The sequence below is a fragment of the Conger conger genome, chromosome 10 (assembly GCF_963514075.1).
Source record: "Conger conger chromosome 10, fConCon1.1, whole genome shotgun sequence".
Taxonomy (NCBI): Eukaryota; Metazoa; Chordata; class Actinopteri; order Anguilliformes; family Congridae; genus Conger; species Conger conger.
In genome coordinates this window covers 43780231-43805436 of record NC_083769.1, presented here as the reverse complement: position 1 = coordinate 43805436, position 25206 = coordinate 43780231, and the positions used below count along the sequence as shown (strand labels likewise).

Here is a 25206-nt window from a genome sequence, read left to right as displayed (position 1 = left end):
GATCCAGTGTCACTAGCCCAGAGAGACGGAGACGGAGCCAAAGCACGACACAGGGGCTGAGGCGCAGAGCTCCTTAACTCTGGAGATTCCGACTAACAAGCTCTGCTTAGCCCTTCGTTCTGACTAACAGGGCGCTGCTTAGCCCTGTAGATTTTGAGTAACGAGCGTTGCTTAGCTCTGGAGATCTTGAGTAACAAATGCTACTTATCTCGGGAGATTCTCAGTAACATGAACTGTTTTTTAATGAAACCGTGCCACATATTAACTTTTTTGGTTGTGGATTTTGTGGTTATATATTTTACTATACCCCTCTCTCGCCAATTTTAACCGCCAGTCAATAAAACGGCATCAGAATTCACCAGTGTATAACTTAAATCTATTATGAATGATGCAAGTTATTTAATTCTTGATGACAGCAACGGCTTTTCGCATTTCTTGCTGGCTTGTCCTGCGTAGAGATGTAGAACGTATCGTCCTGAGAATCTCTTAAACCAAGGAAATCGAGCTCGAAAGAAATGCGTTCCCGAGTAAAGTGTCTAACATCAGATTGAAGATTCATGCGTGATGTTTGTTTAATGAGATTTAATGATTGTTGTCTGTCATCACATTACTTCTCATATCTTCTAGATAAGAATGGAATAACTTTCATTAGCCTTTCATCTTTCTACTGTAGTTATTCAGTGTTGGCACATTTTTACTTTATCTAAGAATTACTGCCAAATGTAAAAAATATACAAAAAATTCCATAGGAATTTTTTCTTAAGCCTGTCTTAAGAGTTACTCTGCTTTCTTTTGGCTGGAATTAAGTAAACAGGAATTAAAGTTTTATCCACTTGGATCTACTTTTATGTGGTTTTTAAAATGACATTGGGTGATAATAACTACTCTAGAAAATAACATAATTTGCATACTTTCAGATTTTTTGTTTTTATTTTTTGTTTCAAATCATTGATCCCGACATGACTTAAGCACACGCAGGCTAGCCTGTGTGCTCGAGAGGAGAAGTTCAATTCACCCAGTGTTGTTTTATTATGGACAATTAAAAAAATGAATGTTCCATCGTTGGCCATCCTCAAGGTGTCTAAACAAAATGGCCGCTCATCACTGCATCTTCACTGTGTGATACTCTTCCTGCTCCATACTGTTTGGCCCCTGGTGACTCCACCACCATCTCCATCCTCCTTCACGCAGCACAGACCGTTTATATGGCAAACCATGTGCATGAAGACAGCCCTTAAAGCTGTTGCCTTGGAAACTAAGGCCCGTATTCACAAAGCGTCTCATGGTAGAAGCACTGATCTCAGGTCAGTCTAGCCTTTCGGCTCTAAATGTATATGGGTCAGATGTGGACTTGGGGAGCCTGATCCTAGACCAGCACTTCTGCCCAGAGACACTGAAAACGGGGCTGAGTGTCCTCATTGCAAGATCTCTGGTCCTTTATGATAATTTAGTAGGTGTGTTTTGTATGATAATATCAATATTTTGGGATGAACTTTTAAGTTATCTCTATCTGTTTTCAAATGAGCCCTTTTAAGCTCATCAAAATCAAAAAAGGAAATCAAAACTTTACACCTATATCCATACATCCAAAATAGATGACAGAAAAGTGTATTTCTATTATCCTGCGTACCATTTATGTACATGCAAATATAAGTACATTATTTCTTAAAATTTGACTCTGTGTCAAACATAAACCGATGCTGTAGTTCAGCACTGGGACAAGCTAAAGAGCTGTCATTGACCGGCATTGCTTGCTCTGCCTGACCACACTGTTAGCGATGCTTGTGCTGAACGACAGCACACTAATTGGAGGAAATGCTTAATGACTGACGCTTGGCTCGATGACGCTGAAGGCTCCCGCCCTCACAGAAGATGGCGTCTCTTTGAGGGCGGCTGGTCTTTGGTGTGGAGCTGTGCGCTGAGATCCACACATTCACATTGTGCTGTAGTTATATGCCACTACCACAGACTCTATATGGGGTGGTTTTATTTCCACAGAGAAACTCTGTCCACTCCTGGCAGTTATACAAAACTATGTCAGGTTTAAAAAAAGCATTTCTCTATGAATCCATTTGAATGTTAAACAGTATGTTCCGCACACATTTTTATTGCACATAATATGCCATATTTTATTCAAATGCATCTCATTTCATTAGATACATGTTTTTCCAGAGCAAATGACTCTATTTTCCACAGTGGGTGAGACAAGCTTGCCTCTGAGTCGATTTTATGCATGGGATAGGAATTTCTATTCATAGGTCATTGCTAAATGGCTTGTACAAGAGAAAAAGAAAACCTCCATTTTCTATCATTCATATTCATCTTTCCACGCCCCCCACTGTCCTCGCAGTTGAATTGGTTGATTGGCTGCATGGTGTGGCACACAGTTGTGTAATCTGTTATCATAAAATCTGTGCTAAGTTTTGCTTACTGAATCCATGCTTTCACTCATCTGACATGCACTGTTTTAATGCATTGTGTTATTACAGTTTATATAAATGCTATAATCCATGTCAGGCTCCTAGACAGGTGTGTGGCTGACCCTATGAGTGCTGATTGGATCACGAGTCCTTCTGAGATAACTGTCAGCCATTTTGTCACCAGGGGTCAGCTCACCTCAGGCATCTGTGATCTGCCTGTGCTAGCTCTGTGCTAGCTCTGTGCTAGCTCTGCCTGGTGCACTGCCCTTAGCTGGTGTGTTCAAGTTAAAGGAAAGAGGGTGCCGACATGCACCTCCTGAGTAGGGGGTCAGGCCTACAGTCACGAATTAGCACTCAGAAAAAATGTAAAAATTTATATGTCCTGATTAAGCATAGATTTCAGTAATTCCTCAGGCCATTTGAAGGTTATGAGATGCGTTTGCTAGTTTGTTAGTGTTGACGACTCAGCATGGCGATTGTCTGAGGGCCGTGTGCGTGTGTGTGTTCCAGGTCAGACAGGTCAGCGGTATAAAAGGACTGTTTCACAGAAACCCAAAGCAGGCTTCCCTGGACAGCCATGCTGCTGTGCATCTCGCTCGTAAGCCCACGTTCGGGGCTCACCTCCTGCGCCGGACTGCCAGCGCCCCCACCAAGGGCCAGCCCAAGGTCAAGAAGGGCTTCCCCGAGATCTCCATCGACACCAAAGACTTCAGCTCCGAGGGCGGCAGCGAGGAGCACCAATCGGAGGCGGCCTCCCGCCCCCGATTCGACAGCGAGGGGGGCAGGGCCGCGCCCCGCGGACCGGACGGCACCAACGGGGAGCTGCATCCCGCCAGCGATAAAGGTAAGAGCCGCAGCGCCGCCGGGCTCCACAGGGGGGCGCTGAGCGAGCCGCTCAGGCGGGCCAATCGGATGCGGCCGCGCGACCCCGGGGACCGGAAGCCCGGCGTGTTCGCCCGCGTGGCGGTCAGCGGCACGGCCCGGGCGGGCGTCACCTCCAACTGCATCAAGTGCGTGATTGGCTCCAAGGAGAGCCCGGAGCCGGAGAAGAAGGTGACCTCGGCGCCCGTTCCGCCCCCCAGCCCCGTCCTCCCCAGACGGGCGAGAGCCGTATCTGAACCCCCGCTGGTCGAACCCAAACCGATCGGTCCTGAGCCAATCGAACCCGAACCCGAGCCCCTGTCCTGCCCTGAGCCCCTGGCCGAAAGGCCAGCGGTGCCCCCGCCCCTGCCACGGACCCTCCCCAAACCGCTGCCCCGGTCCCGGGGCCGGCAGACGCTGGACGCCCCCCTGGGGGCCCGTGGCTGTGTGGACCCCTCGACCCGAAACGCGCGGTCCTCCAGCGTGCCGCGCCGGCGCTTCCCCTCGGCGGTGACCCCGGTGCCGGACGCCCGGGCCAGCCTGCGCTGGCAGTGCCCCTCCCGGCCCGCCTGCCGCAGCCTGCCCAAGGCCCCGCGTGGGGCCCCCGCCCTCTCAGACAGCGACTCCAGCAGCTGTGACAGTGTGGGGGGGCCCCTGACGCCCCCGCCCCTGCCCCCCCGGAACCCCGAGCCCCGGCGCCGGGCAGCCGGCACGCTGCAGCGGGAGATGAACGCCCTCTTTATCCAGAAAATGGAGGAGATCCGCAGTAAATCCCCCATGTTCTTCACCGGTAAGGCCAGCCTTAGAGGCATAGACCCTCCTCGGTGATGTAGACTTCCCCCACCCCTGCTGTGGTTGCTAGCTGGCCCCCGTTAGCTGCCTTGGCTGGTAGCTAGTCCCCGTTGCCTGGCCTGGCTGGTAGCTAGCCCCCTTTGGCTGCCCGGGCTGGTAACTAGCCCCAGTTAGCTGCCCTCTGGTTGCTAGCACCCGTCAGGTGACATAGGCAGACACTATGATGTCATCAGCAAACGCAGTCCTCCGCCGTGACTGGCTGTAGTATAGTGATTTCATCGCCTCTGCATCCTAAAACCTCTTCCACATCCCCACGAGTCTGCACTAGAAAAGCGTTGTACTGTGGCTGTAGCTAGAAAATAATTCCTGTTCATTCCTCTCCCATTACTGTCACAAGTCACCATACATTTTAAAGAACAACATGCCGTTTGGCAACACTGTGCACACATGTGCTTATATAGTATATTTATATTCTTAAGAGATTGTATGCTGCTCTGTGGAAGCAGAAATGTCTTGAATTTTCAGGCATAATTTTGCTCAAACTTGCGATATTGACAGCTGTCCTCAGTCTAACCTCAGTGCTTTGGGAAGGAATGAAGATATCTTGCTTCACATAGTTCCTCTACATACATTGATATATCCTGAGAATGTTGCTCTTAGTAGTGAAGCATTTTAGTCTCTTCTAACCATTTTTATGTTGCCAATTAATCAATTTATTCTGAACACGTCAGGGGAAAGGTTTGGTAAGTAACTGATATAAAGCTTGGTGTGGCATGTTATTGCAGTTGTTTACTTAATCAGTTCTAGAGATGCCCGTCTTTTCAAGTACATTTTAATTAAGCCGAAATTGAGCACTCAGTAGTCATCGGCTGTCTGTTTGACATGAATCTAGTTTTTTTCACGCAACGGTTGCTTGAAATTGAGCGGAACTGCATTTAGCGTGTTAAACTAGCAGATTTTATGGGAACATTCTTGTCATTACATTTTCTCTTCATTTGAGTGATTGCACAGAAACACTGTTTCTGTAGGATACGGTATAAGTTTTACCGTATGGTAAGAGCACGGCTTATGCATTGCTAAATTTTATTTCATTTTATTTCGTTTCATCCACTTCGTTTTATTTTCATCTACTTGAATGAAGCACTCTTGGTAGCACTTGAAAAGCTTAATAGATTGAATCAGTGTTTATCAGAGTTTTCAGTCATTCCAGCAATTTAGCGTAGCAGCTCCCCGCAATGGAAGCTGTCACAGAACAACAGAAAACCTGAAAAGCAAAATGGTGGCACGGAAACGATAGGCCAGGCCCACCCGAGGATGAAATGAATGAAGTAGTGAGCAGCAGGAAGTGGATGATCGCAGGTCTTGTTTTCTGCTGGGTGACACGCTGGTTTCAGGGCAAAATCTTGTGTCGCTGCCAACCATTACCTTTAAAAAACCGCTTCCCAACCCAGCCCAATAACTGCACAGCCCAAGTCGTGTTTTCAGAAAATCAACCGGTTCATAAACTGGGCGATATTAGATGTGTATAATATTTATAAATCCTACTAAACGGTCTGTGAGCACACTGCAAAAACAAACAAAAAATTGTCTCACCGAGAATTTTTGTACTTATATTGAGACCTAATCTTATTTGTTTTACTTTTTTACTAAATAAGACAAAAACTTTGCCGATGAGTCGGTTTGACTAATTTCAAGATTTGCCAATGGGTTAAGGACATTTCATTTGTCAAGCAAACTAACTTAAAATGATCTAATATTTTCTACTGGAAAAAGAGCTTAAGTGTTATTACAAGACTATAAGGGTATTTCGGTTCAGTGCTCCTTAAATGCTCAATATTGTGCAACTTCAGCTCCGATCACTGTGGTCCCCCTTTACAGCTGCTGTCATGAACCACAGGTTTTTCATTGCAAACTCGTAGATCTGCTGCCATGCAAAATTTTACATTTACATTTTTGTCATTTAGCAGACGCTTTTAATCCAATTTAATCCATGCATAGGTTCTACCACAAGTCAAAGCATCACACCCATAACTAGGAAAATACACATGGAATGCTGTTCTAAACATATTAGTGCAATTATTATTATTATTTTTTTTTTTTTTGGGTTAGACAAGGATAGGGATATCAGAAAGGGGGGGCAGGGGAAATCAGGAGGGAGGACTTAAGGTAGAGTTTGAAAAGGTGTGTTTTGAGTCTGCATTGAAATAAGGGGTGGGATTCTGCTGTCCTGACAGTGGTAGGCAAGTCATTCCACCACTGAGGAACCAGAACGGAAAACAGGCGTGAACGTGCAGCTCGACCGCCAGGTGCACGTAGAGAGAATGAATTCAACCTTCTGTGCTCTAAGCAAGCAACTTTGTGAGAAGTGAGTGCTAAACAGCGAGAGACATGGTGCATTGTATACATAATCATCATGTAAGATTCATGTGATTATTACAATGATTCATATCTTCCAGCTGCCTCTCCGCATAGCGAAGATTAGGCGTTGCTCAATTTGGCAGAGAAGTGAATTCTTGGAGGATTGTGTATTCAAGCACAAATCTGGTACAGCATACTGGCTTATCGCTTGGTCTCGCCCTCTAGTTTCACAACTGTACACCATTCTGTTTGCTCTCATCATTTTCCTATCCTGAGGCTAACTTTACACACAATATTTTTTCGCAATATTTATGAAACTATACATGAAAACAGACAATACAAGCGGTCATGGGCAAAACCTGCCTTCAGCTAAAATCACTAAGATTGACCTCTATCTAATGTAAATTGAGAAGTGAGAGAACCAGCATATATCCCTACTGTGAACCCCTGGGGCCTGTTTAAGGTTATGTTCCACTGAAAAACGCATCTTTGGTCTTCCAGATCATTTCAGAGGTACATACTTCAGTTCTCAGGAGGTATGGGCTTGAAAAGATCAATTCTGCCAAAATATGTAAATTAGCTCATTTGCATACTTTATTCAATATGTCGGAAATTTTTCTAAATAAGGCATCTTTGAAGATTTTTATCTCCAGTCCACAATAGTCATTTTTCTAGAAATTTCAGATTTTTCATGAAGAAAAATTATGACATTTCAGGATCAAACAATGAGATCTGGGATGCTGTATCCGCCCTTAAACTTATAACGAAAAAATAATTGGCTCAAAACACTCTCCTGGACATAAAGGTTTGCAAAGTTTAATGATGATAGTATGACTATGCACTGAGAATAATTGTCCTGTAATATCATCCACAATCAGGTTTTGAGAAAAGAAGATAGAAATGTTAAATAAGTATACTAATTTCACCATACGCAAGGCGTAATCATTCAAAATGTGGTATTATCCTGAAGGTTGAATAGTTGAGGGACGATTTGCAGCAGTAAACAGAAAAAGGTGAATTTCACAGAGGATATGTTTCTTTTTTCAGTGGAACAGAACCGTAAGCAGCCCTATATAAGACTTGTAGGCTGTACCATGCCAAACATTGCATGTGACTGAGCTGGCAAGGACTCAGATTTATCATGTGTTTATAGCGGCTGCTGTTGAAATCACTCCTGATGCGTGTCTTACAAGGACGAATAAGAGCGCTCGTTATATGGGATAGAGATTTACTGGAGGGATGTGATCCAGACATACTGTGTGGTAACTCCAGGGGTCGTGAGCCTCCCTGCTCTAACCCCTGGGATAGATGTTCTTCACCAGGCTGAGGCCTGTGGTGGTTAGACCACGTCTGCCCAGCCATCCTGCGCTTCTGTAATGAACCTCCTGAGATCCTGTGTGCTCAAACGTGGACATTAAAGTTTGGCTTCCCTGAACTATATACAGTATTTCTCTTAACATAAGGTACATTCGATTAAAATGACATTTAAGAATGAAAAATGTAAAATATTTTTGTGATCCAAATCACGAAATGTCTTATGTCAAAGAAAATGGGAATACTTTTTTTTCTGCTGGGTCTCAGGACGTTAAGGTAATAATGCTAAATTGGCAGTTGGTAACTATTACATAGTAAAGACTAGTTATATATTACTTATTTGACCCTGGACTGTCAGAGATGCTTCTCTCTCTTTTATACTCTTACCTATAATTGTGTTTAGTCGGCTTAATAAATGCAGGTGACTAGATGCTTCATACATTTCTGTTCACACTCAAGCTGACCGCAATAAATAATAAACATCACTGGTGCCTATTCCGACTGGCTTTATCTACCAAGTGAAAATGTTAACATTAAAAATGCAGCTTATACATATATATCCTGTTCTTCAAATGCTCTTTAAAAGATCACTTTTGATGGCATTTGAATTCATCAGCCGCCCACAAAATGGCTGGTTTTTAGCGAGGCTAATGAACCAAACAAGGTCAAGTGGGTGGGAACGACTGCTTGTGTACTCTCCTCTATCAGTCGCTTTCTCTCTCCCTCCCTGATGTGCTAAACTGTTCCATGTGTTCTGTTCTTCCTGCATGCCCTCTGTCTCTAGTGCAGAATTGAAGGGATGACCCAAACCCAGGTAAACGCATCTTCTTAAACCCCCCCCCCCCCCCCCTCACCTCACCTTTATTCCCCGTGCCTCAGATGCATCCCCCATTTCACCCCAGTGTTCGCTGCCTAATGATATGTGCCATGCTCATCAAAGAAAGTACATTAAAAAATGCCTTTCATCTGCATTCTGCGAGTGGGTCAGAATCGGATGAGGATGGTGATTACAGCGTGTGGGACCCTCGTCCTGTGACTGTCCGCTCCAGCTGTGTCAGCATGTGTGCCTGTGATACTGAGTGACTTTGAGGCTCGTGGTGAAGGCTGAGGGCCACCCTACAGTTTCTGCCATCTTGTCCACTTTGTCTTATTCGGCTTAAAACCCGCGAGGGAGAGCACTTTCTGAGCATGTGTGTCGCATGCTGCCTGTGAGCTGCATGTGGGATGGGACCGCTGTGTTCATTTGTGTCACTCCGCGTCAGGAGCATCTCCTCCGTGTTTTTTTTTTTTTGGTCTGCTTGTCTGGATACATTCACGACTGCACCATTGTCGCTGTTGTACGATGCCATTCTTTCATGACTCCTAAAAATAATCATTTCAGTGTGTATCTTCTGCATGCTCATAGTGTTTAAGAACAGGATTTATTATCTTTCTAACTTGACATTAAAATGTTCATGAGTCGCGTGGCGTTGACGTTCGGTCGGACGTCGGTTGTTTGGTCGGGGCCCGATCGCTGAGGATGTCCTCTGCTTCTCCGCAGACCCGCCCACATTGCCGAGATCGTCCACTCCCCTGCAGCCCCTGGAAACCATTGCTGAGGAATCAGAGGAGAGGAACCCGTCTCGCAACCCCTCCGTCTCCTGCCCCGGGGAGCCTCTCCGCCCCGACCCTCCCACGGCAATAACCCCCTCCCCTCCACCTCCCGCCCCTCCCCACGGAGCGGGGGGCCCGGGGGGAGAGTGCCGGGAGCCCCGCCCGCGCCCTCCTGTAGACTCCTCCTCAGAGCCTGTCCTCCAGGAGGGCAGCACTGGCAGAACTGTCGATAGAGAGCCGGGGGCCCCCTCCCCGCCCCCTCCTGACCTCAGCCTGAGGCCCTGCACCCCCCCTGACCTCTCCCCGAGGCCCTGTACCCCCCCTTCGGACCAGGACGTCCAGGGCGAGGAAGCTCTGGGCAGTAATGCCGCTTCGGACGGGGAGGATCCGGCATCTCTGATTGGTCAGAGGGCCGGCGAGGCCCCTCCTCCTGTGGGAAGCTCCTCCCAGAGGGGGCAGGTCCCCAGAGGCCCCGCCTCCGGCACGCCGGTCCGGAGGACCAAAAGCGAGGGGCACGTGCGGGCGGCGTGCGCGGGGAACGGGCAGTGGGCCGTCCCGGAGGTGTGCACGGACGCCACGCTGAACGACCGGCTGTGGAGCCGGCTGGAGGCGGGCAGCCACCGGGACAGCGTGTCCTCCTCCTCCAGCCTGTCCTCCAACGACACCGTCATCGACCTGTCCCTGCCCAACCTGGCCCGCAAGAGCCTGCCGGGGCTGCCCTCCGCCGGCGAGCCGCCCGAGGAGGGGGCCCGGGCCGGCCGGCCGCGCTCCGGCCTGGCGGGGTACGGCTGCGACGTGCCGCGGGTCACCAAGAGCAAGTCCAACCCCAACCTGCGGGGCGGGGAGGCCGCGGCCCGGGAGGGGGACGAGCTGCGGCCGCGCGCCCTGGCCAAGGAGCCCCCGCGGGACCAGGGCCGCCTCACTCAGCGCCGCCACACCTGGAGCCGCCTCTACATGGAGGGCCTGAAGCAGGCCTCGTCCTCCGCCCGCAAGCCCCCCGCCGTCCCCGCCGGCAAGCCCGGGCACGTCGACCCCGCGGCCAAGTCCAAGAGCCTGGGCGACCTGACCTCGGACGACATCGCCTGCAACTTCGACAGCAAGTACCGCAGCATCAGCCGGAGCTTCGTCGTGCGGCCGCACCGCGACCAGCGCCGGCCCCGCCCCAAGACCCCCGACAACCTGCAGGAGCAGCTGCGCCGCCTGACGGACGTGGAGCCCCTGACGGCCAGCGACTTCGCCCCCGCCGGCCGGAAGGGCGACCGCGAGCAGCAGCAGCAGGAGGAGGAGGGGGAGGAGGAGGAGGAGGCCCAGGCGGTCCCGCTGCGGCGGTCCTCCTCGCGGAGCCAGAGCCGGGTGCGCTACATCGCTAACAGGGCCAAGCAGGCGCAGGAGAGGCAGAGGCTCCTGGGCCTGGCCCGGCAGAACGGCAGCCCCATCGAGGAGCGGGGGAACCCCGAGGGGGCCTGCACTGTGGCCCGGAGCCCCTGCGCCAGCCTGGACCTGCTGAGCCAGCTGCCCTCGCTGCCCCCCGCGCTCAGCTCCCCCGACGACGAGGTCTTCTTCACGCTCAAACTGTGAGACCACGTTCAAAAAAATAATTTACAAAAAAATAAAAAAAGATCCGCACTTGAACTTCACCTTCACCCGATTCTCCCCCCCCCCCCCTTTGTGAAGAGACCCGTTTTAACATTTCCTCACATTTTAAAAGCAATGGATACTGTAGAGATGTTTCTGTTTTGTTTTTTTTGTTGTTGTTTTTTTTTTTTTTTATCCGTTCGTCTTGATAGAACATTTTTCGGTCAAGCACTGAAAGCAGTATAGGCTGGCTAATACCCCTCCAGCTGTCCGTCTCCATGGAGTACCTGCACCACAACCGCATGCGTTCTGCTCACGTTCTTCCGTTTCCTCTCCCCTTCTGAGAAGCCTGAATTACCGTTATAATTACACACAAGATAATATTAAAAAATGTCACATTAGGCCATACTGTTATTAAGACGAAACTAACAGCGATGTTCAGTGTCGGTTTGTGAACAGATAACCCGAACCTAGTTGGCCGTCTGTGTCATTCTGGATCTGACCGAGACGTTCAGCCCGCAACACCTTTATACAGTTGTTTTCTTAAAGCGAATATCTGTTCACGCGTTGTGAATATTGTCCACGAAATTACTACTGTACATTTATACTGGATTTTTAAAATAAAATATATTTTAACAGACACTAATGGGGGAAAAAATGGCCACAGTATGTTGTTTGCTGAGTCCATTTTGATCGACCACAACCTTAGCAACTGATGTGTCTTTGTTAATTGGCATGGTTAAAATGTAGCAACAGATTTGTTTTAGGCCTGGATTACGATATTCTACTGTATGACTTCGTCCTCCTTGTTTTTAGTTTTTTTAAATTATTAAATTGTGAGACAGACAATATGTACTGTAGTTCAGCTATTTTTTAGCAATATTTTAATAATTGTTATTGGTACAATGTGGCAGTATTGAAGAAGATACGACATTTGGGAGGTAAAGACTAGATCACTACAGATGTAATTTCGTCGACAGTACAAGACAGGCGGACTTTAACAAGTTACACCATGTCACATATTAATGGTGTTTTTTTAAAATGTTATTTTTTATTCTATGCGTATGTAGTATTTCTTCCTTTACATTTTAATAGTTGGCTATTATGTGAATAATGTGTGATTTGTGTAAACTGCCAATTTGGTTGAAAACTGTGAATACACAAGGCATGTGCTCACAAACTGTCCTTTATACTTGACTGTATTGCACACGGAGGCAGATGATCGTTTTTCAGGTCATGAAATTGCTCCTGTAGTTTCCCCATTTTTAAAATCTCATTGCATGTTGCCGAGGAATTTGTCCGTTTTAAATTTTTAATTTCGCTGGGCTAAAATGACTCCGTGCTCAGTGAGGTGCTGCATGCTATTCAGCATCACACTAAACCGTTTAAATTTTAGATGTTCATTTATAGCAGGGCTTGATCCAGAGCATGTCTCCATCTACGGTTTGCTCTGCCATACAACATTTTCGGGACAATATTTAAATGTAACCATATGTAATTAGAAATATAATAAATATATATAAAGTTTTTTTTTGTTTTTGTTTTTGTTTTTTTTACATTTTATTTTGAGTAATAACTTCTGTCATCCGTCTATGTTGAATGATATAGCTGTATAATTTTGCATAGGAAACGATTTTGTCGACTGTGTATATTATTTCCAAGACCAATGACATGCAAAAAATCTGTATATCTGGACTTTCAATCAATGAATGTAAATGAACATGAATTGAATAAAAGCATTTAATCTTTACAGATCTGCTTTCCCCCTCTCGACATCGTTCTCTTTTGTGTCTCCGGAGCGTGCTTTTGTTTACCTTCAGTCACCCGTCTCACCCCCTCCGTCTGCGACACAAAACCGCCCGTTGGGAAGAGAGTACGTGTGGTGATTGTGAAGGAATGTTTGCACTCTTTAAACCAGCTGGGGTGCAGAATAACACGCTTTGCTCTTAATTAATGATACATCGGTATCGCTCCTTTTCACCCGATTTTATCCCGATTGTTTTCGCCATTCTGTCTCATAGAACGTAATTGGCCAAACCACAGAAGAAGAGCTCATACTACAGATATGCTAAGGATACATCGTGTCGTGTGGCCCTTGTTTTTAATATCACACTGTTGTTGTCTGAATGGTGCTGCAATGCCATTGTGTTTATGTACTGCTCTACATGTGGTTGTGTCTGTAGCAGTTCTATCGCTCTTTTCATTTGTATTCATACAGACACAAACACCGTAACTGTATTAACTGTTAACTGGGGGGCTTCATAATTCTTAGCAAAAAGCTCTAAATCATTCGTCTTTGCTTTCGGATGACACGCCGTGACAATGGCTTTGGCATGCCCGGCCCCGGTTGCCAGGGCGACAGCTGCCAGTGTGATATCGGTTGCCAGATCCTTTGCACGGCGCTGAAAACGTCCCCGGGTGCTCTCACACGCTCCGCTGAGTGACAGAGATTGTCCCCCCCACTGTCGCCGCCACAAAAGACGTCTTCATTAGGATTCCGCAGACGCCGTTGAGTCACTTCAAATCCGCATTCATCAAAGCTGTTTGGTGTAGTTCGCCTTTCATGCCCCGACTTGAAGTCCATTGAGCGGGACTAACTGTGGGAATGTCGCTGTAACAGAGGTTGAAAACCCCCCTCCGAGGCCGCTGGCCGAAGACCGTGTGGTTTGGCTCCATTAGGGGAAAATGGAGATGGATTTAAGCAAATAAACCAGCCAGGAGAAAGCCGTTCTCTCAGCAGTCCAGCCATTTAAAAAGAGAGAAAAAAAAAATCAATGTACTATTTGAGGCTGCATTTAAACGTTCACAAAGAAGCTTCTTCTGAAGCGCGGTCTTTGTCTCCTCACCTGTGAATGGAGCGCTAGGTAACTGAACAGAGGGTCGTATGTGATGTCTGCCGGTTATTCTTCGAGGTCGATTGTCACGGAAAGGTGGAATGATGGAACCTGAGAACACTCCCACCCACTGCTGGTAAGTGCTTAGCTGTCCTTGAGTGGCCATGAATAACTTTTTATCCTCAAATATATCTTCATTTTCTATTTGGCTCGATTTATCCAGTTCAGTGGCCACAACTGCACCAATTAATCTAATTGGGGAAACTATTATTGGCTCAAAACTGTTTGGTAGAAAATGGTGACTAGATAAAGCTATTACTCCAAAGTAACCCCCCCCCCCCCAAGAATTAAGAATGGAGATTTGGCATCCTGGACGTGTCATTCATCCGTTGTCAGGTCATCTTGTTGGCATAGCTACACCCAAGCGGAGGAAGACTTAGGACACTGTGTGCTCTTCATCAGTACATCAGCGGGGCTGTGAGACAACTGGCAAATGACCAGCGTGTGTCCCAATCGCCTGCTTATTGTTTGTTTTTGTTATTGAGGTCCGACGGCTAGCTTCGCCCCCACCCCCCCTTCCCAGGCCTTTCCCCCGCACCCTTCGCACTGTTCTGGAAGCTTTTCCACCCACACGTACCATTGGTCCCCTTCTGCAGCATTGGGACCACCCCCTTTATAACCCACCGGAGGATCTGACTCCTTCAGTTTGCTGGACTGTGTCTCCAGACCAGTCAGGTCTCCTGAGGTAAGCGTAGCCACTCTGTGCGCCTATGACACTCACTATGTGCTGTTGTTATAATGCTTCATTAGGAATTCAGGGTTTTTTTCCCCCAACAGTACCAACTTTTTTTTTCTTTTTTTTTTTGGTGTGCTCATTATTTCTGCTCCTCCAATATAACATTGCCTATTCAAATAATTTGTTATGAGTGTAGTGTAGATAACATCTGTACCGATGAATTGTGGAGTGCTGTCTGATGAGGCTTACAGAATAGTTTGTTGTGTTTTATGTGTAATTTTTTCTGATTTCAATTTGTGGATTGTAAATGCCACAAAAGTTCAGTACTTCCATTTATGGCTGTACTTTCTATACATATTGATCATTAGATGATTGGAGCTAAACTTGATGTCAACTTGCTTCCACATTTCAATTAATTCTGTGTGGAAATACAAGACGAAGCAATGTATATATATTTTTTGTTTTGGTCATATTTTCTACACCTTGAGGGATACCATTGAAACCAAGAGCATTGAGTCAGAATTAAGATATCTGTTATACAATGGATCGTTCTAGAAGAACAGTCGAAATTATGGATTTTAGATCATCTGTATAAGTGTGTAATGAGACTAACTGCACTTTTGAGTGCTCACTTCTGAAGTGTTGAGTGAATCTTTGCAGTGGTGAAGTGTTCACTTTGGGAGTTTGGAATTGTCCTTGAGCGGAGTGTTAAAGTGCTCAGCTCTTCACCCACAGAGTGAGGTTCAAGTGCTTCTCTCTCCCATCGTCAGGTTCAGTGCTGAGAACATGAGGGTCGCAGAAGGACTCACTGTGTGCGTCACAGCGCTCCTGCTGGTCACAGTCTGTACTGCAGGTAAGACAGACCAGGGCAAATTCAACTCGCAGCTACATGCTACAAATTAGCTAAAATAACGTAGAACTGCCAATTTCCATGTGTTGTTTCAATTAGAAAAGGATTGTAATGGCAAGTGGTGCTTCAAAGACGGACTGAATTTCACAGGTTTGCAAAACAAAGCAAAAACCCACATATAATTAATATTTCAAGTCAAGACTCAAAATTAAATCTGTGTATGAGGGGAAACGGCACTCCGTAATGAAACTCTTGGCTGCGTCAGCCTATAATATTCTTCTTTCAGGATGTGTCAGAATCATCTGACCAGGGGGTTGACTGTCAGCTGGGATCGTATCAAAGCAAAAAGCCGGCTCCTGTTTGGCACAAACTAACCCCTTATTCGGACGAAGACCAGAAGGCAGCCAGTTGGAATATTAATTATAATCAATCGATTCATCACCCATTAACAAGAAGCCCATGAGCTGCACGGTTGAAGGACTTTTTAAAAGGCGGATGATATGTGTCAGCGACGGTCAGTGAGACTGATGGAGCCCCAAGGGTCTCGTCTGAATGTAAACATTTATAACTTTGACTGCCCCCTACCCCGCCCCTCCCACCCTCCGCCCTTTCACACTGCCAGCCCTTGTTTTACGCCGAATTGACACACTAAATGGCATTGGTCACAGTTTATGGCAGCAAAACAAATCTTGGGGACTCGGAATATGTCCAAGTTTGTGTGACGGGGGGGGGCTAGTTTGGAGACCGAGAAAAGGACCCTGAGGCCCACCGGAACATATCCACGGCTGGCCAACGGGTTCAATGACACCACGGGAGATGTGAATAACTCAATATGGTCCGCTGTTCACCTCTTGCTGTATCTCCTAGTAAGCTTTTTATACATCCGCTTGAAGATTACTGACCGAGGGGAAAAAGGCCTCCTTAACAAGGGCACAAGAGCATTGCTGTCTCTGCCTGATAAATTTAGGAATCTGCTCCCTGCGGGAGGGAAGTAGGAATCCAAACCGCAATGGAGAAACCCTCATCCGGCGACCATGACTTCAAAAACAAAATTATTCCCTGCCAGATGGGGCTCACAAAAGCTTTTTTATTCCTAGAGTTTAGCTTTTGGCCATATGTGTACTGTCCTCTCAAAATATTATGGGCTATATTTCCTCATTCTTTCAGACTGTGCAAATGTCGGTCAAACGCGTGACAGTTCTTGGTTTTAATGAAACCATTTAGCATCAATTTACAGTAAATTAATGCTCGACCGCAGTGTGCCACAAGTCCCTTCACATATCTAGCTAAATGTCCTAAAATTTAAATCTACAAGTACGTGTTAAGTTTACATTTCATGTTAATTTTCTGTATATAATTTCATATTTGTTTTCATTTTTTATTTTTCTCATTTACTTTTATTTTAGGCCCACAAGCATTATCTGTCGCCACTATAAAGGTGGGTAACAATACTAAATTATTTTTATTGTAGCTAGTGGGTAGTTCCGTGTCAACTCAACATGCCTTTGGACCACATTGTCCTGGATTTGAATGAGATTTGGCCTTAATAGGAACCACTGGAACCGAGATTTAATTTATCTCGCAGATTGGTAATCTGGGAGATATGCGCTCACAAAGTTTGCAGTAATTAGCGCTGCTCCATGATTTGCTCCATTACTGTAAATTTACTGTAGTATTATTGGGTGGTAGAGAAATGCTTCTTGTTCTTTGTCGGTCTTCACCAGCTCTTATGTTCACCCCAAAATGAAATGTAATAAATATTAGTGATGATAATCTTGAAATGGATTAAATTTTCACCAAAGTTAGGTTACGGTGGCATCACCGTCTCCAGATGTGGTCTTGCCGTTGCTTATCTGAAGGAGCATTTCTGTTCCAGTGGTTTCTTATACGGCCAAATCAGCATACCACTCAGCATACCAAATCTCATGAAACAATGCCAAGTGTGTTGAGTTGACATGGAATGACCCTAGTGTTGTTTGTGCATAGTGCATAATTATCATGGCCTCCTATCTTATTAACCATTATCATTTTCTTTTTAAGACTACTTGGATGCATTAATAGGTTTTGTATTTGATTGCAACATATTATGTTAAACACTATTACAAATATGCGTTGGATTTAATCAGTGAAGGGATGGCAAACAGCAGTATAAGACTTATTGAAACTGGTCCTCTGTTAAAGAACTAGTAAAGTGTGACTGAAATGGCACTTTTCCGTTTTCCAGCAAGACCCCTACACCATGACCCAAGGCTCCCAGATGGAGGGCTTCTGCATCGACCTCCTGTCCGCACTGTCCAAGAGGCTGGAGTTCAAGTACAACCTGCACCTAGTGAAGGACGGCAAATACGGCAGTGTTCAGCCGGAGACCGGCCAATGGAGCGGCATGATCGGGGAGGTGATCAGAGGAGTGAGTACAGATGGTCCGAGGTCAGGGGTCAAAGCAGATATGGATGCAGATAGCATCTCACTATTCAACCGTTAATTCATTTTGCTCTTGATTAATAATGTATTAGAGGGATCATCGTGGGACTGAGGGTTTGATAATTGGACATAAAGAAGTTAACTGCAAAAGTAGTGTGAAAAAAAAAAAAAAGTGCTTGTTTTCAAAAAGACATATTGACATCCAGGCCGTAGGGAATGTAGACATAAACAATTTCCCCCACATTCTCACATTACATTACATTAATGGCATTTGGCAGACGCTCTTATCCAGAGCGACATACAACAAAGTACATCAAACTGTTTATCCCTCTATGTCTGCTCTGGGCCCCTTGGTGGTGGAATAAGCTTCCCACTGCAGTCAGAACAACAGAAGCCCTGCCTATCTTCTGATCCACCCTGAAGACTCAGCTCTTTACATTGCACCATGGGTCCCCCGACCAATAAAACACTGGCCGCTAATCAAAATCCATCCGAATTTACAGGGCTTCATGTTCATTACATTACATTAATTACATTATTGGCATTTGGCAGACGCTCTTATCCAGAATGACGTACAGTTGATTAGCAGGAGAAAATCCTCCCCAGGAGCAATGCAGGGTTAAGGGCCTTGCTCAAGGGCCCAACGGCTGTGCAGATTTTATTGTGGCTACACCGAGATTCGAACCACCAACCTTGCCTGTCCCAGTCATTTACCTTAACCACTACGCTACAGGCCGCCCTATGCGTTCAAATTGGCAGATGATATTGCTGAGAGACTACAGGACATTATCGTTCAATATTGTGCATGCTCACATCATTATAGTTATGGTTATGGTTATTGGTGTGGACGGGCCTTGACTCCATTCCCTTACGGCGCCTGCTGTCTGCCCTTCTTACTGCCCCCTGCCCCCCTTATGCCCCCCTGCTGTCTGCCCTCCTTACTGCCCCCTGCCCCCCTTACGCCCCCCTGCTGTCTGCCCTCCTTACTGCCCCCTGCCCCCCTTCCCTGCTGTCTGCCCTTCTTAATGCCCCCTGCCCCCCTTACGCCCCCCTGCTGTCTGCCCCCCTTACTGCCCCCTGCCCCCCTTACTGCCCCCTGCGCCCCTGCAGGAGGCTGACCTGGCGGTGGCTCCCCTCACCATCACGGCGTTGCGGGAGCGGGTCGTGGACATGACCACGCCCTTCATGCAGACCGGCATCAGCTTCATCCTGCGCAAGGACATGGTGCGCAAGGACGAGGGCGGCTACTTCCACTTCCTGTGCCCCTTCTCCACCGAGGCCTGGGTGGGGATCCTCGCGGCGTACCTGGTGACGGCCCTCAGCATGTGCATCGCCGCCCGGTGAGTCACGGTCTCTGGGCCCATCAGACCCAATGGCCAGCAGCAGTCCTTCCCAGCCCTGTTCCTGTCCTTTACGGTTTCACTCCAACGCTAAAAAAGAACACCTCATTCAACAGCTGGAATAGGGCTACCCAGCCCTGTTCCTGGAGATCTACGGTCCTTTAGGGTTTCTCTCCGACCCAAACAAAGAACACCTCATTCAACAGCTAGAGCAGGACTGCCCAACCCTGCTCCTGGAGATCTATCATCTTCTTGCAGGTTTTCATTCCAACCCTAACAAAGGACACCTCATTCAACAGCTAGAGCAGGACTGCCCAACTCTGCTCCTCGAGATCTACCATCCTTTACGGTTTCACTCCAATGCTAAAAAAGAACACCTCATTCAACAGCTGGAATAGGGCTACCCAACCCTGTTCCTGGAGATCTACCATCTTGCAGGTTTTCACCCCAACCCTAACAAAGGACAGCTCACTGAACAGCTAGAGATCTTGTTGGGCTGCTGGTTAGTTGAATCACGTGTGCCACGTTAGGGTTGGAGTGTAAACCTACAGGACAGTAGATCTCCAGGAACAGCATTGACAAACACTGGCAAGCAGAGGGTGTGAGGTGTGAGGATGAGGTTTTACGTTTTGGAGGGCTGAGAAAATGTCTGCTGTGGGGACGGGTTCTTCTGTACCGAACCCGACTCTTCAATTTTCTCCATTTTAGTTTGGAGCAGTTTGTTTAGTTTAAGGGCAAAAGTATGCATACATACATACACACACACACAGACACACACACACAAATATCATTTTCACATGATACTTCTAACTTTCATTCTACACAATTGATATCTATTAACACAGTTTAATAAGGTAGTTGTTCTCCACAAAAATAATAGTCAAATTAAAAAATAAAAGCCGTAAGCGGTGTTCCATAGTTCTTCAGGAAAGTGATAATTGAGGAACATCTTTTTTTGAGAGCTGTCTGGTTCTCTGCGGTCTCTGTTCCATTGAAAGCACTTCTGCTTTTATTCCCATCTGAAAGCTGCATTAAGTTGTGGAGAAGTGTAAATTAAAGAGAGTGAGAGTTTGGCGGAGGTGAAGAGATGGCAGAGGGGCCTGCTGTAGCTGAAGGTGATTGTTGGCCCGTGTGTGTTTGGGCTAGGCTGAGTCCCTGTGAGTGGGCCCAACCCCAGGAAGAGGACAACAGCTTCACACTCCTACACAGCCTCTGGTATGCTGTAGCAGCCTTCACTCTGCAAGGTAACAATAAGCAGGGGTGTGTGATTGTGTGTGTGTGTGTGAGCGTGTGTGTGTGTGAGTGTGAGAGTGTGAGAGCATGTGTGAGAGAGAGTGAGTGTGAGAGATTGTGTGTGAGAGATTATGTGAGAGTGTGAGAGAGTGTGAGAGAGTGTGAGAGAGTGTGAGAGAGTGTGAGAGTGTGTGAGTGTGAGAGATTATGTGAGAGAGAGTGAGAGTATCAGAATGTGAGAGAGAGTGTTAGAGAGTGTGAGAGAGAGAGTGAGAGTGTGGGAGAGTGTGGGAGAGTGTGTGAGAGAGTGTGAGAGTATGAGAGAGTGTGAGAGAGTATGAGAGAGAGAGTGTGTGAGAGTGTTTGAGAGAGAGTGTGTGTGAGAGTATGAGAGAGTGTTAGGGAGTGTGAGAGTGTGAGAGAGTGTGGGAGAGTGTGAGTATGAGAGAGAGAGTGTGAGAGAGTGTGGGAGAGTGTGAGAGAGAGAGAGAGTATGAGAGAGAGAGTGTGAGAGAGTGTGAGAGAGTGTGAGAGAGTGTGAGAGAGTGTGAGAGAGTGTGAGAGAGAGTGTGGGAGAGTGTGGGAGAGTGTGTGAGAGAGTGTGAGAGAGGTATGTTTGCGGGTGCATGTGTGTTAAATGTTGTCCCTCGCAGTCCTAATACTGTATTGGTTTCCCTGTCAGGTAGATGATTACCTCCTAATAGGATCTGCTTAATCTTAGGTGCTGGCCCACATCCCAAATCCCTGTCTGGACGTGTGATCAGCGCCATCTGGTGGCTCTTCACAGCAGTAGTCCTGGCCTCTTACTTTGCCAACCTCTCTGCCATGCTGCACTCCAACACCAAACACGTTGATTTAGAGTGCTTCGAGGACCTGGCCAACCAGGACGTCATCGACTACGGATCGATTGGCAGTGGCTCCACATTTTACTTCTTCAAGGTGCCGGGCTCCTTACACGCGTTTCGGTGCCTGTCCCTGGGGATAGAAGGCCTGCGATGTCTCCAAAGAGATGTCCTGTCAAATCTCATTATTGTCCTACCCATGTAGTCGAGACAGAAACCCTCTCAGTATTCAAGCCCTGGATTTATACAGTGCTGTATGCTCTCTGTAGGTTGTGAGTAAATGGTAAACCTAGATAGGTTCACTGCAAAAACACACAAATCACTCAATCTCAACAAGTATTTTAGTCTTATATTTAGACTTTTTTGCTAGAATAAAAATAAATATCGCCAATGATCCAGTGAGCCAGTTTGACTCATTTCAAGAGTTGCCAAAATTCCACTTGTCAAGCAAGCTGTAACTTAAAACAAGCAGATATTTTTTACTTACGAGAAAAGATGAGATTTTAATTCTCATTACAAGATGATAACACATGTTAAGACACGTATGCAGCTATTATGTGGCTATATCCACACATTTGCAGTGGATTGCACCAGGGACAGCCCCACAGGCAGGCCCCCTCGGTAACGTGCTTGTTTCTGGGCCCGCCGCAGTACTCCGACAACCCGGCGTACCGCAGGATCTACGAGCACATGGAGCGGAAGAAGAGCTACGTCAGCTCCATGGAGGAGGGCATCCGCCGGGCCCTGGAGGGGAACTACGCCTTCATCGGGGAGTCCGTGTCCCTGGACCTGACCGCGGCACGCCACTGCAACCTCACACGCAGCCAGGCCGTGGTGGGCATGAGGGGCTACGGCATCGCGGGCCCCCTGGGTAAGAGCACTGAGGGGCCACAAACCATTGCAGGCCCCCTGGGTAAGCGCACTGGGCCCTCAAACCATCACAGGCTCCCTGGGTAAGCTCACTGTGGGGCCACAAACTGTTGCAGACCCCCTGGGTAAGTGCACTGTGGGGCCACAAACCATTGCGGGCCCCCTGGGTAAGCGCACTGTGGGGCCACAAACCATCCTAGGCCCCCTGGTTAAGCACACTGTAGGGGCCACAAACCACCTAGGGTCCAGAGGGAGATCCAAATAGGATCAAAATGCTGTCTGTGTTTTGTGTGCATACTGTATCACCAATTAAAGGTGTGTTGGTTTGTGAGTTTAAAAGGTTGCAGGCTTTTTTATTATTATTTACTAGCTATCTCAGCCCAGCACCTTTTTTCAGGATGTGCGTATCATTATTTATACAGTACACGGCACAAACCACCAAACCACACTTAGATGTGCAGGAACATCTGCCGTTGGATATACTGTACTTTAGTTGCTTTAGTTTAGTACTTGCTTACTATTGAGTGTGCAAGTTGCATAGAAGTTGTATACAATTCGCATATTCAATAGTAGGCGGTTTCGGACACGGCCCAGTTATTCGCTGTAGAGGTCGGATGACTCTTCATCAGCTGTTGAGGATAAGAAGGGGGAGGAAGGCCAAAGGAGTGATGATGATGGTAGTAATCTACATCTGCACAGTGAAGTGTGACATTAGAAAACCCACGTGAATTCTGACACTTCTCACAGTGGTCACGTGACCACAAATCAGATATGCATCTCATCTAGGACCACATATTCCATATAATGGAAGTGGCCCAGATCTGATATGTAAAGATCAGTTTATTGTGTTCACTGAGCTCAGTAAAAAAATCTGATCTGTTTCATATGTTGGGGAAGAAATTGGATTTCAGCCACTTCATCTAAACATAGCCTACAATATGTCAGGCCAATAACGGCAAAGCCTAAGAACGGTTTATACTGTACGTTTGGTGTTTTGATTGGTGGGATTGTTGACGGATGGATGGGATTGGATGACTGAGTTAGTGTTGAGATGATGGGCTCGTTGCTTTGGCCTGTCGGTCCCAGGCTCTCCTCTGGTGAAGAACCTGACCATCGCCATCCTGGAGATGAGTGAGTCCGGCAGGATGGACATCCTGCTCAGGAAGTGGTGGACCAGCAGCTGCTGGGGAGAGGGGGACACGGACTCCCCCCTGAAGCCCCACACTCTGAAGGGCATGTTCCTGGTGCTTGCCCTGGGCCTGGCGCTGGGGCTCCTGCTGGCTCTGCTGGAGCTGGCGTCCAAGTCCCAGAGCAGTGCCAAGGACCAGAAGGTATGTGCACTCACATTCTCACATTCTCTCACTCTATCTCTATCTCTCACTCTCTGTCTGTCTGTTGCGCACTCTGTCTGTCTCTCTCGCTCTCTCTGACTGTCTGTCTCTCTCTCATTCTCACTCTTTCTCTCTCTCTCTGTCTGTCTGTCTGTCTGTCTCTCTCTCTCTCTGACTGTCTCTCTCTCTCTTTCTCTCTCTCTCTCTCTCTCTCTCTCTCTCTCTCACTCTCTGTGTTTCTGTGTGTCTTTCTGTCTGTTTGTCTCTCTGTCTGATTATCTGTTTCTTTCACTGCCGCTTTGTCTCTCACTTTCATGCTTTCTGGCTGTCAGTTTGTCTCTCTGTCAGTCTGTCCCTGTCGCATACCCGTGCACAAACACACACACACACACACACACACACACACACACACACACACACACACACACACACACACCCTTCTTTCATATTACTACCAAGCAGATACTGTTTGGTACAATGCTAAGAACTTCAAGCAAGTAAAAAACAAAACAAAACCATGCATACAGTATCAAGAAATCAATTGACTTGCACCAAAAAAAAAAAGCAGACTTCAGTTAATTGACCGATGAATCGATGGCTGCTTGGCCCGAGCACTTCTCAGCGGCGTGTTTCCGGCTCTTTCTTTCAGAAGTCCTGCTGCACTGTGCTGTCTAACGAGCTCGGCCAGCGTTTCAGGGGCAGAGGCGAGGAGCAGAGTTCAGAGAGCCCGGAGAAGGGCAAAGTCTGATCAGTGCTTCAGTTGCCAGGCTTCATTTCCACACCGACAGCACAGCGGCCCGACTCTGAGAGAATCCATTAATCCTGACTGGAAGACCGCTGCTTGTTAGTTGATGATGACTGTTGTCTTTTACAAGCTTCTGCCATTCCACTGCTACCACTGAGAAATGCCTTCCAGTACGTTCAACATTACAGTGTGAGCTTTTCTTAAACATTAGAGAATTTTCTTGATAGAAGATGTAATCTCCTCTGCAGTCCCCGTATTTTTTGTATTTTCAGTATGACTGTTATAGATACAGTATTTTTTATATTACGTGCTAAATCTAATCAGGACAACGATTCACGTTTTTTGGGTCAGTACTACTGTATTCTTTTGATGCCTTAACATCAATCCACATTCTGCTAGTGAAATAAAACCTCCATGCCTTCATAGCTGTTTATGCTCGGTCCTTTCTGCCGTTAAGTGACAAGCAGCCCTAATTCGGAATGTCATCTCACTACAGACTAAAAAACGAAACATTTAGTCAACTGAAAGTTGACAATTTAGTCAAGACAGGATGCGTTTGTCACAGAGACACAGAAACGTGAGGCGGCAGATGTGTAGGCACACGGAAGTGAAAATGGAGAGTGTGCTGTATGTGTTGTATTGTACTGTAGTGGATGATATCATACGCGTGTTGGAGTGCATTTTGGAAATGCTTCTGAAAAAGATATTATTGATGTTACTTGTACACGAGTGATGGAGCAAGTAATGGGAGAGTAACTTTGCAATGGGTTTTGCGGTATTCTAACACTGGAACAAGTCCATGTTTAATTTTTGTCAAACATAAAGTATCTAGAATTTTCTAACTCATTTAACCATTTTGACAGTTATTTCAGCGTTTTGAGGCTTTGTTTGTTCAACGCATTAGTACTTTATATTTCAGCTCCAGCGTTTGGGCTGAATGTTATGAAACCCACTAGAGTCAGATTAAGTTTGAATCATTTTCCCAGCTTTATTCTCCAGGCTTCCAATTACCTACTTTCCACTGTGTTTTTCTTCTGTTTAACTGATAAGTGTCCATTGAGAATTTACAGAAATGTATGTCCTCACAGTCT

The 25206-nt window shown here is 46.8% G+C and overlaps 2 protein-coding genes across 3 annotated transcripts in view; both read left to right on the top strand.

Annotated features, from left to right (window-relative positions):
* plch2a (phospholipase C, eta 2a) overlaps positions 1 to 12665 on the top strand; it is a 176106-nt gene extending 163441 nt beyond the window's left edge. For both annotated transcript variants that reach the window (XM_061257211.1, XM_061257212.1), the window contains exons 22-23: positions 2931 to 4071; positions 9286 to 12665. In XM_061257211.1, coding sequence (XP_061113195.1) covers positions 2931 to 4071; positions 9286 to 10916 — 2772 coding nt within the window. In that variant the 3' untranslated portion in view covers positions 10917 to 12665. The remainder of the gene's footprint in view (positions 1 to 2930; positions 4072 to 9285) is intronic.
* Positions 12666 to 14366: 1701 nt separating this feature from the next.
* si:ch211-251b21.1 (uncharacterized protein LOC571720 homolog) lies at positions 14367 to 24538 on the top strand. The gene is made up of 10 exons (XM_061258636.1): positions 14367 to 14492; positions 15254 to 15336; positions 16740 to 16771; positions 17558 to 17740; positions 18865 to 19094; positions 20241 to 20338; positions 21049 to 21266; positions 21821 to 22040; positions 23126 to 23370; positions 24020 to 24538. Exons 2-10 carry the CDS (start codon positions 15270 to 15272, stop codon positions 24116 to 24118), a joined length of 1392 nt encoding a protein of 463 aa, XP_061114620.1. The 5' UTR covers positions 14367 to 14492; positions 15254 to 15269; the 3' UTR covers positions 24119 to 24538.
* Positions 24539 to 25206: the final 668 nt, after the last annotated feature.